Source organism: Sus scrofa, chromosome X (assembly GCF_000003025.6).
Source record: "Sus scrofa isolate TJ Tabasco breed Duroc chromosome X, Sscrofa11.1, whole genome shotgun sequence".
Classification (NCBI taxonomy): Eukaryota; Metazoa; Chordata; class Mammalia; order Artiodactyla; family Suidae; genus Sus; species Sus scrofa.
Window position 1 is genome coordinate 12,383,057 of NC_010461.5, and position 14,410 is coordinate 12,397,466.

The 14,410-nt window shown below is 38.0% G+C and overlaps 1 protein-coding gene across 6 annotated transcripts in view; it reads right to left on the bottom strand.

Annotated features, from left to right (window-relative positions):
• Positions 1–14,410, bottom strand: part of AP1S2 (adaptor related protein complex 1 sigma 2 subunit) — a 29,888-nt gene that overhangs the window by 15,272 nt on the left and 206 nt on the right. For all 6 annotated transcript variants that reach the window (XR_002340566.1, XR_002340567.1, XM_003134953.5 and 3 more), the window contains exons 2-4: positions 12,170–12,348; positions 5,039–5,147; positions 4,280–4,417 (exon numbers count right to left, since the gene is read on the bottom strand). Coding sequence is in view for 4 of the 6 variants with exons in the window: in XM_003134953.5 (XP_003135001.2) it covers positions 4,280–4,417; positions 5,039–5,147; positions 12,170–12,348 (426 nt within the window). In the remaining 2 variants the exon portion in view is untranslated. The remainder of the gene's footprint in view (positions 1–4,279; positions 4,418–5,038; positions 5,148–12,169; positions 12,349–14,410) is intronic.

Sequence of the window (14,410 nt, forward strand, 5' to 3'; positions counted from 1 at the left end):
AAATGTACTCTATATTTCCTTTGTCATTATATGTATATGTAATGTTTACAAAATAAACCCAACTGTACCACTCTCTCATGCCCTCCCTCCAAAAAAATCTAGCTTAAAATAGGTATTTAATTGGTGCTGGGGAAAATGTTTCAAGTGTTGCAAAAACAAAAACAAAACAAAACAAAAAAGTCAATTTAGTAATGTCAGCATGTTGCACTTTAATAATTTAAGAATCAAGTTAAGTACCAGTGGCATGTTAATAAAACATGTTTTAAATTCCAACAGTCAAACATCAAAAATTGGATAATGGACCAATTTTTCTGGGCTTTACCCCCAAATCTAATTATGTATTCATACAACGGAATACCAAAAGGGATAAACATCGAGTTTGGTCTAGAAATGTCAAAACTAAACCCTCCTTTACCAAGCAATTAAATAAAATAAAAAAGATACCTTTATTATCTAATCATAATATTTGCTTTTTTAGTAATTATTATTCAAATACACATTTATGTTACATTCTCATTACTGAATATAAAATACTAACAGAAAATCTACTTTATCCATAGACTGTCTGTCCTGTTTGCCTATGACATTTACAAATTGGTCAAAAGGGAAATTTTAAAGAAATTTTTCTGAAGTAAATAAACATTAAGGATAGAGGTCAAAAGGAATAAAACCAAAATCATTTTGTGATTTGCATATATCTTTAAGCCAAGAGATATTTTCATTATAAATGCAAAGCCATCTTTGGTATTTAGAAATAATCAATTCAAATAAAAGACCTGACACCAAATAGAAAAAACAAAACAAAACAAAAAACACAATACATGAAAAACTAGATTAGAATCAATTAAGTACGATTTTACAAATTTAAGGCTACACTCAGATAAGTGTCTTTATAGCTATATTTATAATTTTGCAAGTAAAATCATTTCATGACTTAGACAAAGTGAATATTATACCCTAAATTATAAGACCAAAAAAGCTACTACAGATCCATTTTGATAAATCCAACAAGAAATGATTTTAAAAACATTATTTACAGCTCTATATTTGATTAATAAATTCCAACTTTTGATAATCTGGACAATCAAAATTTCCAGTCTGAAGAGTAAAAGGTGGCATCAGTTTTAGGAAAACTCTGTTCAATACAGAAAAACCTCCAGGAGAAGTATTTCTTTACTACACTACTGAGACATACAGAAGTTGGTATCTAAAACAGAATGTTTAAAATATACATACCGAGAAAATATATGAATGGGGGCTGGGGTGGATAGAGCACAGTGGTTAAGATTTCATAAAGCTCTGGAGTGCAGCAGATCTGGGTTTAGAATCCTGGTTTTGCCAAGTGCTACCTAGGAGCAGTCACTGGAACCTCACAGAGCCTCTACTTCATGTATTAAAAAGGCTCTCCTGACCCATTTTCAGGGCATCCTGATAATTAGCATAGGATGCCTCGCATTTAAGTGCTCAATAAGCATTAGCTGTCATTATAGTTCATTTTTGTTATCATGGTTCCAGACAAATCTTTGTTAGCAGTCGGTGGAATGCTTTTTCTCATCTTATTCTATCATCTATTTTATGAACACAATATTCAAATACTCTCCCAGAGACGTAAACTTCTATCATCTATCAACATATAAATGACTCTATTTTAGGAAACAAACATCTTGTCATCCTGGATTTCTTGTGATAGTATGTTGGTGAATAACCTGAATAAAGAGGTTAAGCTGTTAACCTGAACAGAGTAACCTGAAGCTTAAGTGCCCATACAGACTTTAGCTTGGCTTCATAAAGACCTTAGCCTCACTCTAAATTCAGAATGGACCAGCCACTTTCTGCCTCCTCAAGACTAAACTAAGATAAGTGGTTCACTTGGACCAATGAATAGAAAATGTCTTAATGCAGTATCAATTTTGTTTATGTATAAAACAATGTAAAGGTAATCACAGATGAGAAATAGGGCTAAAGCTCTCTTCTAAAGACAAGGAACTGTAATTAATAGCAGTCAATTTTTTTTTTTTTTCCCCTGAAACTAGGGTGAGCGGAGTTCCCTTCGTGGCATAGTGGAAATGAATCTGACCAAGAATCATGAGGTTGTGGGTTTGATCCCTGGCCTCGATCAGTGGGTTAAGGATCTGGCTTTGTTATGAGCTGTAGCGTGGGTTGCAGACAAAGCTCGGATCCTGCGTTGCTATGGCTGTGGTGTAGGCTGGCAGCTGTAGCTCCAATTTGACCCCTAGCCTGGGAACCTCCATATGCTGCGAATGCGGCCCTAAAAAGGAAAAAAAAAAAAAAAGAAGAAAAGAAAAGAAAGAAAGAAACTAGGGTGAGATGGGGTAAGGAGAATTTTGCATGGGATCATGGACATTCTTCTTTCTCCATTCCTACCTGCTCCAATTAAGATACAGATACCTACTTCAAAAAAGAAGGCATTATTTCTTATTAAAATACTTCGATAGGGGAGATACACACACATTCACCAATAAACATGTACCTGAAATAACTTTTTTACCTTCTAGTACATTACTCATATACATGCTATTAAGTTAATATAGCATATATGCTACACTGTAAAGTATACAGCGATTTCCCAGTAGAGCTTAAAAACAATCCAGACACGAGAAGGTATCAATGCCTTAAACATTAGTCTCCAGAAAAATCATATTAAAAGCTGAACTTACACAAATTTACAAATGTGTTGGGTTTTTTTTCCATAGCACAAGGAAGTTCCTGGGCCAGGGACTGAATCTGAGCTGCAGCTGCAACCTCTGTTACAGCTGTGGCAATGCCAGATCCTTTAAACCACCCCGCCAGGCCAAGGATTGAACCCATGTCTCCGCAGCAACCCGAGCCACTGCAGTCGGATTTTTAACCCACTGTGCCACAGGGGGAACTCCTACAAATGTTTTAAGGCAAATGTAATTAATCAGGAAATGATGATCTTGGAGGAGATACCAGGATCTGATAGATCGGAATACAGTTCCATAATAAATATAAAAGTGACCAAGGGAAGGAACATAAATGAAAAATTCCTAATTTCTGACCCTGTTTTGACTGAATTTTTAGAAAAGCCTGATTAAATCTCCCAATGACATGTCTGCAATCAATTAATAAACGACCATGGCAAACTGCACACACGGAAAGGGGGCTGTACTCATTTCACTACTGAACAGCAGATGGTATTAGGGCTGTCAACAAAATACTTCACTTTTGCAGGCACCTTAACCACTGTTTTGGTAACTCAAGATCATTAAATGAACAAAGCATGGTCTCATATTTTATATATGTATGGTCCAGATGATGTCATCACCGCTTCAAACAATCCCCACAACTGACCTAGTCAGTGACTGATGCAGAGGGGTTATGGAGGGCTCGCCACTCTCCTGATTGAGGCCAACATTTAAGAAGTTAAAATACAGAAGATCTACTCTGAGTTAAAGCCTCCTTTAATAATAAATTACCTTAATGAAACGTTACATTTTTTTTTTTACAATGACTAGCTCCTTCTCCTCATGCTAATGAACTTTCTATTTGATTAAAACCACAATTATTACTAAAGCATAATTCAACTTGGTACCTGAATTAAGGTATCATTAAGTTTTTAGGAAAAGGCCACCTAATCCATGAAACTTTTAACTTCAGAAATGGAAGATACAGAAGCATCAAATACACAATTAACCCAAGACAGCTGTGCCAATTAGAAAAGGAAGGGGGTTTAATCAATGGTTGGCAGAATATGGTTTGTTATTTAAGAGAAGTATAGAGAAGTAGAAGTACTTTTTAGTTTTGCTAACACAAAACTAGAGGATTCTACAAAAAGTGTAATTACAACACTATCATTTGCTTGGCTACATTTGCACTTAATGGACATGAGGTGAAAATATGAACCAACTTGGAATGAAAATGTCATAATCTCACAGTCAACTCCTGATTATCTATACTAATAATGAGAAAAGGGGTTATCTTAAATAATTCAGAACAATGGATAGAGAGTTCTCAAATTACTGTTACCTTTCCCATTTTAATCTGTGCTCTAAAGGTTTAGACTCTAGTGTTCTGGGGTTCAAAAATGGGCCACTATTAGGGTAGACCATCCATCCATAGATAACTGAGTTGATGTGACTGACACATATTCCAATCAATAAACTGACCACGGACAGTACATGCCAAGCATGCTTCAGGGTAATTTTGGAAATTGTAAAAATGAGGGAAGATGACTGAGACTTCCCTAGGAAGAGCAAAACATGCCAGTGTTTAGTCAAGAGAACCGTGAGTAGCTTACCTCCTGCAGTAGATCGGCCTGCTCAATTGCTTTAAGAACATTTTTCTTGGATGTTTCCTGAACTTCTCCGCCCAAAAGAAACTCATCCAAAATAAAATAAGCCTTCTCAAAATTAAAGATGATATCAAGTTCACACACCTGAAAAGCAAAAAAAAAAAAAAATATATATATATATACACACATAAACTGAAGAAAGCAATAGATACTTATCTATCAAGTAGTCAATAAAATCTGACCAAAATGAAGAAATCTTAATTCTTTCTAAAAATTGCAATCCTGCTAAGCATCACTGATTTAGTCAGCTTAATTTTCAAATCTCAAGGACTTGAAAAATACAATGCCTACAAGCTAAGAAAGACCACACTCTGAAAGCTCCTAGCAAGCTCAACTTAATAATTTTCTACTCAAACTAATCTTTTGAAATATGTATTTCTGGCTAATATGATTATAACTGCTAACCAAATCTAAATTCTATACTAAGCACTTCCAGTATATTAGTCTTTATAGTTGGACTCCTTTCTATTTCACTATTTTAAACCTCATTCTCACTAGCATAATTAAGTGAATAGGTCTGTGGGGTCAAGCAATTCTGGCAATTAACTGACTATGCACACTGACAAGAAATAGAGTTATTCCTTCCCTTTCCTGCACTTAGTTTCAAATAGAATCCCAAAGACAATCAAATAATAAACTTGTGACAGAAAAGGTTAAAAAAAATATACCATGGCGTTCAATTTCCTAAAACAAAATACTACTCACACTGCCAAAATACTTGTCAAGTAATTCCACATAACGATGAATTATTTCCAGGGTAATTAGTTCATTGTCCTGATCCTCAATAGCACAGCAAAAATACAGACTGGCATATCTGTAACAAAAAAAATTTACCATATAATCATCTTTAATAAAATATATTTTCATATCCTATTGTGAAAGACCCCAAGCTTATACAAGTTATTTCCTCTTATACAACAAATTGTTTCTCTCCTAGACTATAAAAGTAATAAATGCACAAAAGAGAAATTTTGAAAAGTACAGGCAAGCAAAAAAGAAAAAAAAAAAAATCTCACTATCTAGGAAATCAACTTATTTTTGCTCTTCTCCCATTCAGGCTCCTTTCTGTGAATATTCTAAAAAAGCTGACCCAGGTTGTTCTGAAGTTTACTTAAAACAAAATATACCAGGTGACTAATTCAAACTATAAGTAAACAAGGAAGAAGATAAACTCTTCAACTGAAGGACTTATTGAAGATATTGCCAATGTGAAGTCAATATTCTGGAACATTTTATGGAAGTGTAATATACAGACAGAGAAGACCACAAGTCATAAATGTACAGTTTGATGAGTTTTCAAAGTGAACCTACCTGTATACCAGCATCTGGATGAAGAAACAATTATTACTGAACCCCCGAAGCTTCTCATGCAGCCTCTCCAGGTCACAACCTCCCACCCCTAAGGGTAACTACTCTCTTAACTTCTAACAGCATAAAATTATTTTTCAAAGGAGGTTTATAGGATTGTGAAATAAACCTCAAGAAAAAAACAACAGTTCTAAGTAATCACAGAAATTAGAGAAAGACAACAGGGGAAATTGAGACACACCCTCAAATGTTCCACATTCCACTTTATTAAAGTTTAGGTTATTTACCCTTAAAGAAGTAATATGGTTGAAAACCCAATTCTCCAAATTAGGATTCTAGAGCATGGGAGAAGGTTATACTTGGCCTAAGGAAGCCAAAACTTACTAACACACAACTTTAAGGCATAAGGAACTATGACCTAACCAAGTCCTCTGAGGAGGATTCAGAGTATTTCAAATGGTTTAAATGTATTTAAGGCTTCTGAAAAGAAACAAAATAAAGACCTAAGACATTCTAAAGTCTCAGCTGCCACTGTAATTTTCACACTGAGGAGCATTTAAGAGAGTTTTAGAAAACACGATGGGCAATTACTACTCATAGCATTAATGTAAAATAATACACAAACACACACAGTCTCAGTTTTGAAATTCAATGAATTCCTGCTCTTCAGTATGAGAATTACTTGGATTTTCCTAATACTCTATTAATTTCAATATTATCAAAAACATTCCATCTTATTGGATCTTTCCAACAGGAAGCACCATCATCCTTGATTACGGAAGGAAAAAAAAAGACGTCACAGAGTACAGGGCCTGTTAAGTGGTTGTACTGAGACAAGAAATCTGATCTTCAGACCTAACTCCAGGCCTTTTTTCACTCTACTGTACTGAATCCCTTGTCATACACAGACTTTTTGCCATGTCCATTCTGTCCAACTGCTACGTTCACTATTTTATTTTATTTTTTTATTTTTTTGTCTTTTTGCCATTTCTTGGGCTGCTCCTGCGGCATATGGGAGGTTCCCAGGCTAGGGGTCTAATCGGAGCTGAAGCCACCAGCCTACGCCAGAGCCACAGCAACGCGGGATCCGAGCCACATCTGTGACCTACACCACAGCTCACGGCAACACCGGATCGTTAACCCACTGAGCAAGGGCAGGGATTGAACCCGCAACCTCATGGTTCCTAATCGGATTCGTTAACCACTGCGCCACGACGGGAACTCCCCACTAAGTTATTTTAAATGGTGGGTTTCCTGCAGTCTTAGAGAGAAGGCATTCAAACATGGTCATTTATCACCATAAAGGATGTAACAGGGCACCACCTCCAACTTTATTAACAAAGTGCTTCCTCTCCTTCTTAGCGCTATCCTGTTTTATCTCTTTAAAAGGCAATGGGACATTTCTGCTGCCAAGTAGGAGGGGGGAGGGAGTGGGATGGACTGGGAGTTTGGGCTTGTTAGATACAAACTACTACCTTTACAATGGATAAGCAGTGAGGTCCTACTGTACAGCACAGGGAACTATATCCAATTTCTTGGGATAGAACATGATGGAAGATAATATAAGAAAAGGAATGTATGTATGTATGACTGGGTCACTTTGCTGTATAGCAGAAATTGGAACAAAACTGTAAATCAACCATTCAACCATACTTTAATAAAAAAGATGTGCACCCCCACACCAAAAGAGGCAGATAAGGAAGTCCCCTTGTGGCACAGTGAGTTCAAGATCTGGCAGGTTGCAAAAAAAAAAAAAAAAAAAAAGAGAGAGAGAAAGATAAAAACCAGAGAGGACAATCTAACATGAACAGCGTATTAAATAATTTCATTAGAATTTACTAGCAGTTCCTGTAGTGGCTCAGCAGTAACAAACCTGACTAGTATCCAGGAGGAAATGGGTTCGATTCTTGGTCTTGCTCAGTGGGTTAAGGATCCGGTGCTGCCATGACCTGTGGTATAGGTAACAGACGTGGCTCGGATCTCGAGTTGCTGTGGCTGCGGTGTAGACCAGCAGCTACAACTCTGATTCAACCCCTAGTCTGGGAACCTCCATATGCCGCAGGTGCGGCCCTAAAAACACAAAAATAAACAACTGAAAAAAGAAATTTGTTAATAGTCAATGTTGGGTAAAATTCCTTTTACTTTTAATTTCAATTTCTTCCATGCTTTTAGGCAATCTAATGCTTTCACCATCTTTGCTCTTTATCCACAGCATTGCCTCTTTACTTCCAAATAAACAGCACTTAAACACTAGTCAAAGGTCCTAGACTGTATGAAACATTCAGAATTAATGTTTATTAATTAATGAACATATTAATTTAAATATCACCAGGACTGATTATGTCTAAGCACTGACATGATATTTTAAAAACCCTGCAACACTATCTAAATGTTTGCATTCACTCAGAATGCAAAGAGAACCATCAAATTAAATGAACTCTTCATTATAGGTGAATATCCAGTTATCAAGATTATAAGAAGGCTTCTCTTTCCAGAAAGCCTAAGAAAGAAAACAGAGGTATAGTAACAGGTAACATTCATTGGAGTCCTCACTCTGAATATAGCAATAAATGTTAGCTAAGGCCTTAGCATAATTTACCCTTTTAATCCTCACAAAACCCTCCCTTCCAGAAAGATATTGTTATTATCTGCATTTGCTGGAGACTCAGGATTAATTGAATAACCTTCCCAGGAACAGTGATTTGACTCTAGAGCCCAAGTTTTATATTAAAAACTATATAGCCCAGAACTATATTAAATAAAGTAATCCTGCACCTGGCAAAAATTAAAACACATTCAAAGCAATATTTCACATGCTCTGAAGAGGGAGAGAAATAAAAATTGTTATACTGATTTAGTAAAAGATTACCAGAAGGTGAAGTATACTATTTTTAGAACCAAGTGGTTTTTAAAAATTCAATAATGAGCTCATGTTGTTCTCTAAGTGCATATTTGTAAGTCTAAATCTGAAGTAAAATTATTAATAGACTAGTAAGAAAGGTATGTTTAGTTGTTTTTAGCAGAGTAGATTAAGGCTTACTCTAATTACTGGCACTCAGAGAACATCTGAAAGTGCCTATTCTTACATTCAAAACACATGACTTCTCCAGTTTGCTAAATATCAGCTGACTGTGGGTGAATGTAACCAAATGGTTCTCAGTATTCTCCTGGTGTGTCATTATAAATTCCTTTGTTAGTAAAGAGAATCAATGCAGTACTCTTGGACAAGTTCTTAAGCTAGTAATTTGTAGATGTGTATTTTTAAATTAATTTTAAGACTTTAATTCATAACATGCTGCACAAAACAGGAATCAAAAAAGCAGTGTTCTTTCTTCATGGGCTCTTCAAGATAATTTATTTTAGAGATGAAGAAACAAAAGCAAACTGACTTGTTCAAAGTCACTACACTAACTAATGGCACAAAGAAATAGAATTCAAGTCCCTAGATTTTCAGTCTACTTTTTCAGCTATATTAGCCTTACTCCCTCTCACCTCTCCCTCCCCAAGACAGGCAACTCTAATGAGAAAGGTTCAGGGAGAAAGAATGTGGATGTGGCAACCTGAAGGAGGCAGACATAAAGATCACTTGCTGATATGAATAGCAAAAGTGCTAGTTCAGAATTTCTCAGGGGCTAGCGGTAATTCTTATGCTTAAAAGCTCTTCTCTTCCAGCTGGACTAGGGGAAAAAACCCACTTGTTCATATCTACAAAATATATGTCCTCAAGTACCATAGATGACCTTTCTCGGTATGAAATGGGGAGATGCACAGGAGAACTGATTATAAATTCCAACTCTTGTACGTGGATTTTATTTCAGCAAAGCTGTTTTAAGTGTACCTTTATTTATAGGAGCTTGATGTAAGTATCAGAGTCAGGTTAGATGACTGCTCATAGCCTTTAAAAGAGTGGTGGTCCGACATGGTTGGGCTGAACGAACTCTGTGCACAGAACACTAATTAATGCTTTCTTTCCTTCTGTTTAACAGGCCATTTCCCTCAGCTGCAGGAATCTTGATTCGTGGGACTGATTCTCTTGCTGGTATTTTTCTCCTCCACATGGGGGACTCCTTCCCCTGTCTAGAAATAAGCTTAAGTCTCTCATGCCTCTCTCTCTCTCTTTTTTTTTTTTTTTTTTTTTTTTGCTTTTTAGGGCTGCACCTGCGGCACATCGAAGTTCCCAGGCTAGGGGTCCAATCGGAGCTACAGCTGCTGGCCTACGCCACAGCCACAGCCACTTGGGATCCGAGCCATGTCTGTAACCTACACTGCAGCTCACAGCAACACTGGATCCTTAATTAACCCACTGAGCGAGGCCAGGGATCAAACCCGCATCCTCACTGATACTAGTGGGGTTTGTTACTGCTGAGCCACGATGGGAATTCCTCTCATGGTATTTTTTACCTCTATCCCCCACTCCTGCTTATGCTTGGCTATTACCTCTTCAGTCCTTCATTGCAAAACAAAGACACTGTTTTAATGTCTGCACCTCTTCACACTTTACCCCATTTCTTTGAGAGTTCTGTCTCCACTATTACACTGAAAATGTTCTGACAAAGGGCATTTTGTGAAATGCTCACTGTAAAATCTAATAGATTCTTTATTTTACGCAACATTTGGCACTGGTGACCCTATTCTTGAAACTCTCTCCCCTTCCCCAATGTGGCTTACTTATCCTTTGTCTGCCACCTGAAGGCTGGTGATCTAAGACTTTATGCCTAATTCCCCAGCCCCACCTGCATGCCTATACCCACCCTGAGAAAACTAGGCATCTCCAAATGGAAGTAGCACAGGCCCCACAAAGTCAACCTTCTACCTCACCCCCATCAGGTGAACCAGAAAACAGTGGAATCACCGCACTCCTCCCCTTCTTCCACTGCCCTCCCAGCTTCCAGCAGGGACCAAGTCTTAGAAAACTTACCTCAGAACAGCTCTTTCCACCTGTGGAGCCCACAGCAGAGGTCTTCCTACTGGGCCTCAGGAAATGCAGTCTCCTAACAGATTCCTCAGGTGCCAGTCTCTGCCCGCCCCTACCCATTCTCCAATTGCAGATCTTTAAAGAAATGCAAATTTGCCTTTCCCTTCCCGGTTTTAAAAACCTTGCCTCCAGGCTTAAGATTTGAGTTCTGGCCCCCACAGCTGCCACTAGCAACTGCCCTTGGACTAATCACCTCTCCCAAATTCTCATTTTTTATAAAAACTCAAGTTTGACCAACAGCAGTGATTTTTCAATCGCAGGAACCACTCCTCGGCAGAGGGTGGAAGCCAAGTGAGCAGAGATACAGTCCTGATTTCACGTGAGTGCCTCCACTTTTATCGTTATCACTTTTATCATTTAAGGGTCTATCCTTGGGGAAACAGCTTTAAAAAAAAAAAATCGCCTAACTAGATTACTCTAAGACATTTCCTATTTCTAAAATGCTATGCTTTTTCTCAACAATACTAAGCCAAATACTGGATACAAATTCATCCCAAGATGACTAAATTCATTCTATTGTAAAGAGGGGTCTATGGTATTTAAAAAATTCTAGATGTTCTATAATCATGACTTTCTCTGCCATCTCCTCCACAACCCCCACCCATACTGGAGCAGAATAGAGGAAAACTGTGATAAAACCCAGACTTCTCTTTGACCCTCCCCGTAACCCCCCCATATTTAGTTCCCTGCCCATCCCCCACAGAGGAGAATTTTTTAATATGCAGGAACGTTCTTAAACTCAGGAAATTATTTGTAAAGGAACAGAAAAGGGGAAGAAACATAGTAATTATATTTCTTTAACTCGATTAGCTATCTTAAGAAATTTATTTTAAGGTATTAAAAAGTTTCAGATATTAATAAAGATGTATAGCATTTTTAAAAAAGCTTAGCATTTGAAGCCAATTTATGAGTCATTTTGCAACATCAAAATTCTAAAAAATCTGTTCTTGGCAAAATTACCTATCTACCAGATCTAATGACACCTCCACCAACAGCGACAAGTATACTTCAAATTAATAAGCACTGCGAACGAATAAATCCTGTGTATGTCCAGTTTTTAAAAATCTATGATTGAAATAATCTATGTATCCAAGGTGTTTACAAGTAAGAGATCCTAAAAGATTTCAAAGCATGTCAAATACCAGTCATTCCTTGAAAGATTTGTGGGGAGAAGTGTGTATGTGGGGGAGGGGGGCATGGATAGATGCTTATCTAAATTCAGAGAATTACTCACACAATTTAAAATACTGATCTTACTTTCTCCTGCAAAGAAATGCATTCATTGAATTTTCCTTCAAAGATGATCAAGCATGAATTATCATTTGTGCCTTTAGTTACATAATTCTTTTGAAAAGATTTCCATGATTTTAGCATTTTTGCCTGGGTAATCAATCAAAAGAACAGTTATTAAAAAAAAAACCTTAGGCCTATTTCATGCATATCTTTATTAATCATTATTTATAAATGTCACCTCTCAAGATCCTGCATTTTTCAAATTATAGATGATCTAACATATGATTCTATTTCACCTTTCTAATAAATAAAAATTATACCTTTTGTAAACAATCTTCAGATCTCGCCACTCAAGAAAGCTGCACATTTTAGGTTTCCGTGCTAAAACGGTTTGAACAAGTTCTCTTGTGATCTTTTTCTTCTCTTTGTCTGATAATGGGACATACCATTTCTGCAGTCGTAGCTTTCCCTGACGACTAAAAAGCAACATAAACTGCATCTGTTAAGATAAATAAAACGAAGATTACAGGCAATACTTTGAGTCTATAAAGTTAAGATTAAGATGACAAGTTGCACAGAGAAGCTTTGGGGGACAGGGCATTTAGCTAACAAATGATGAGTAGTCATCAATATTTCTATGCCATTTCAAACAGCAGGAAATTCTTGTAGAAAGATCTTCCCAGCAGATGCAAATCATCCCACCCCACCTTGTTTCAGGTAAGTTTGGAGGGTTGGGGGGAGAACAAACATAGGTGAAGTGAAAATTCTAAGAAAAAGAAAGAATTCTTGGAATTTAATAAACTATCGCGCACCTGAGCTATTGGAATGTATATGCATCAATAGAGATTGTTGACATCAACTGGTTTAGGTGTATTTTAAAGAAACAGATCTGCTATTTTTTTTTTACTCTAAACAGAACAGGCTATTCTAGCTCCAGACCGAATTACTAGTAGACAGATAGCTATCACTTAGAATGCTCTCTTCAGTTTACGCTTAGTTTAATCAAAACAAACGATCTAAAATATGAACCAAAGAAATCCCATAAGCACAATTTTTCTTAAGAAAAGCCTGACTCAAGTACCCCCTTTCACCTCATTTTAAAAATACCAATATAAATATACACTCAATAAAGTGAGTTAATATATTTTTACCTAAGAGAATATAAACCTTTAAAAAGCCAAAGTAAGAGCTACACACATTCAGAAATTACACAAAATTCATTTAAAAGGATAAAAAACAGCATCTACAGATGGTGCGGTTGCTGAACTCTAGCGTATTTTACACAAACTATTTTGTACACGTTTATTTGGAATTTGCAAATGTTGGTTAGTTTACATGTTTAATTTTCAAGAAAAGTTTCTTATAATTCAACTAGTCTTCTCAACTGCAAACAGATAAGCACTGTTTCTACAAAGGTAATTAATTTAAAGGTAGAATTCAGACATATTTTTTTCTTTTAACTGTTCTAAGTTCCTGCAATAGTGCAATTAAGATTCAGTCTGACTTACATTCACCGCACCGTACTCCATCCGAACATGCGGTGGGGGAATTTATACAATCGATTCCGAATAAAATGGGCCCCACATTTTGCTAACAAATTATCGTCGCTTTTTGTAATAATCCAAATGGGCATCAATAAGATATTTAGAAATTTACGATGTGACAATTTAACTTTATTAAAGTTAAAACTGGCTGATTATACCTCACTTAAAACGCATCAGTGGCACGAAATAAACGAATAATACTCGTGGTATCAAAGCGCCTCACACAGAAGTGCTGCTAAGATAGCGGCACTAGAAGGGGACAGCAAGTAAAGCATCAACTGGACCACGTTTCACGCAAACCCGTTAGCAGAACTTGGAAAAGAACAGACCCGGATTCCAGGATCTCGGGGACCAGGAGGGCTGGGGGTTTGCTTTCAAAAGGAGTATGGACTCAAGACAGTCTATGGTAGGGTCCTGTACCTCCCCCCCACCACCACTTTTTCGGACAAATAAATCATTCTCTCCTGAAAAATAAATTATATGTTAGCACGGGACGATACCCGGTCGCCAGGCACAAGTATTCCTTCCCTCTAGTTAAAAACCAACGCTTTGATCTTGCTGCAAATCACAGGGCGCCTCAATTCCTCGAGACTGGTATTAAAAACAATGGGCTCGGCCGCGGAGCGGGCTCGGGGCCAGCGTTACCCCGTCCGGCCGTCTCCGATGGCTCCCCGCCGCCCCACGGGACCGCACTCCATCACTGACCGAGCCGGGGCGAGGTGACAGGCAGGAGCGGGGCAGACAATGGCAACCGTCGCCGCGCAGGGGGCGCCAAGGGTCCTCGGTCGTCGCCGCCCCCGGCAGCCGACCTCTCCCGCAAATGCCCGGCAAAACTTGAGGTGATTCCCGAACCACAGGTGCTGCGGGGACGCCGCAGCGTCCGAGGCTGGCCCCCGCATCCCGGAGCGCGGCGCCGAGCGGAGAGGGGCGCGGACGCCAAAAGAAGTGAGTTTCGGGGCGCGGTGCCCCAGAGCGGGCCAGGCGGGTGGGCGCGGGCAGGGGTGGTCGGGGCGCTCG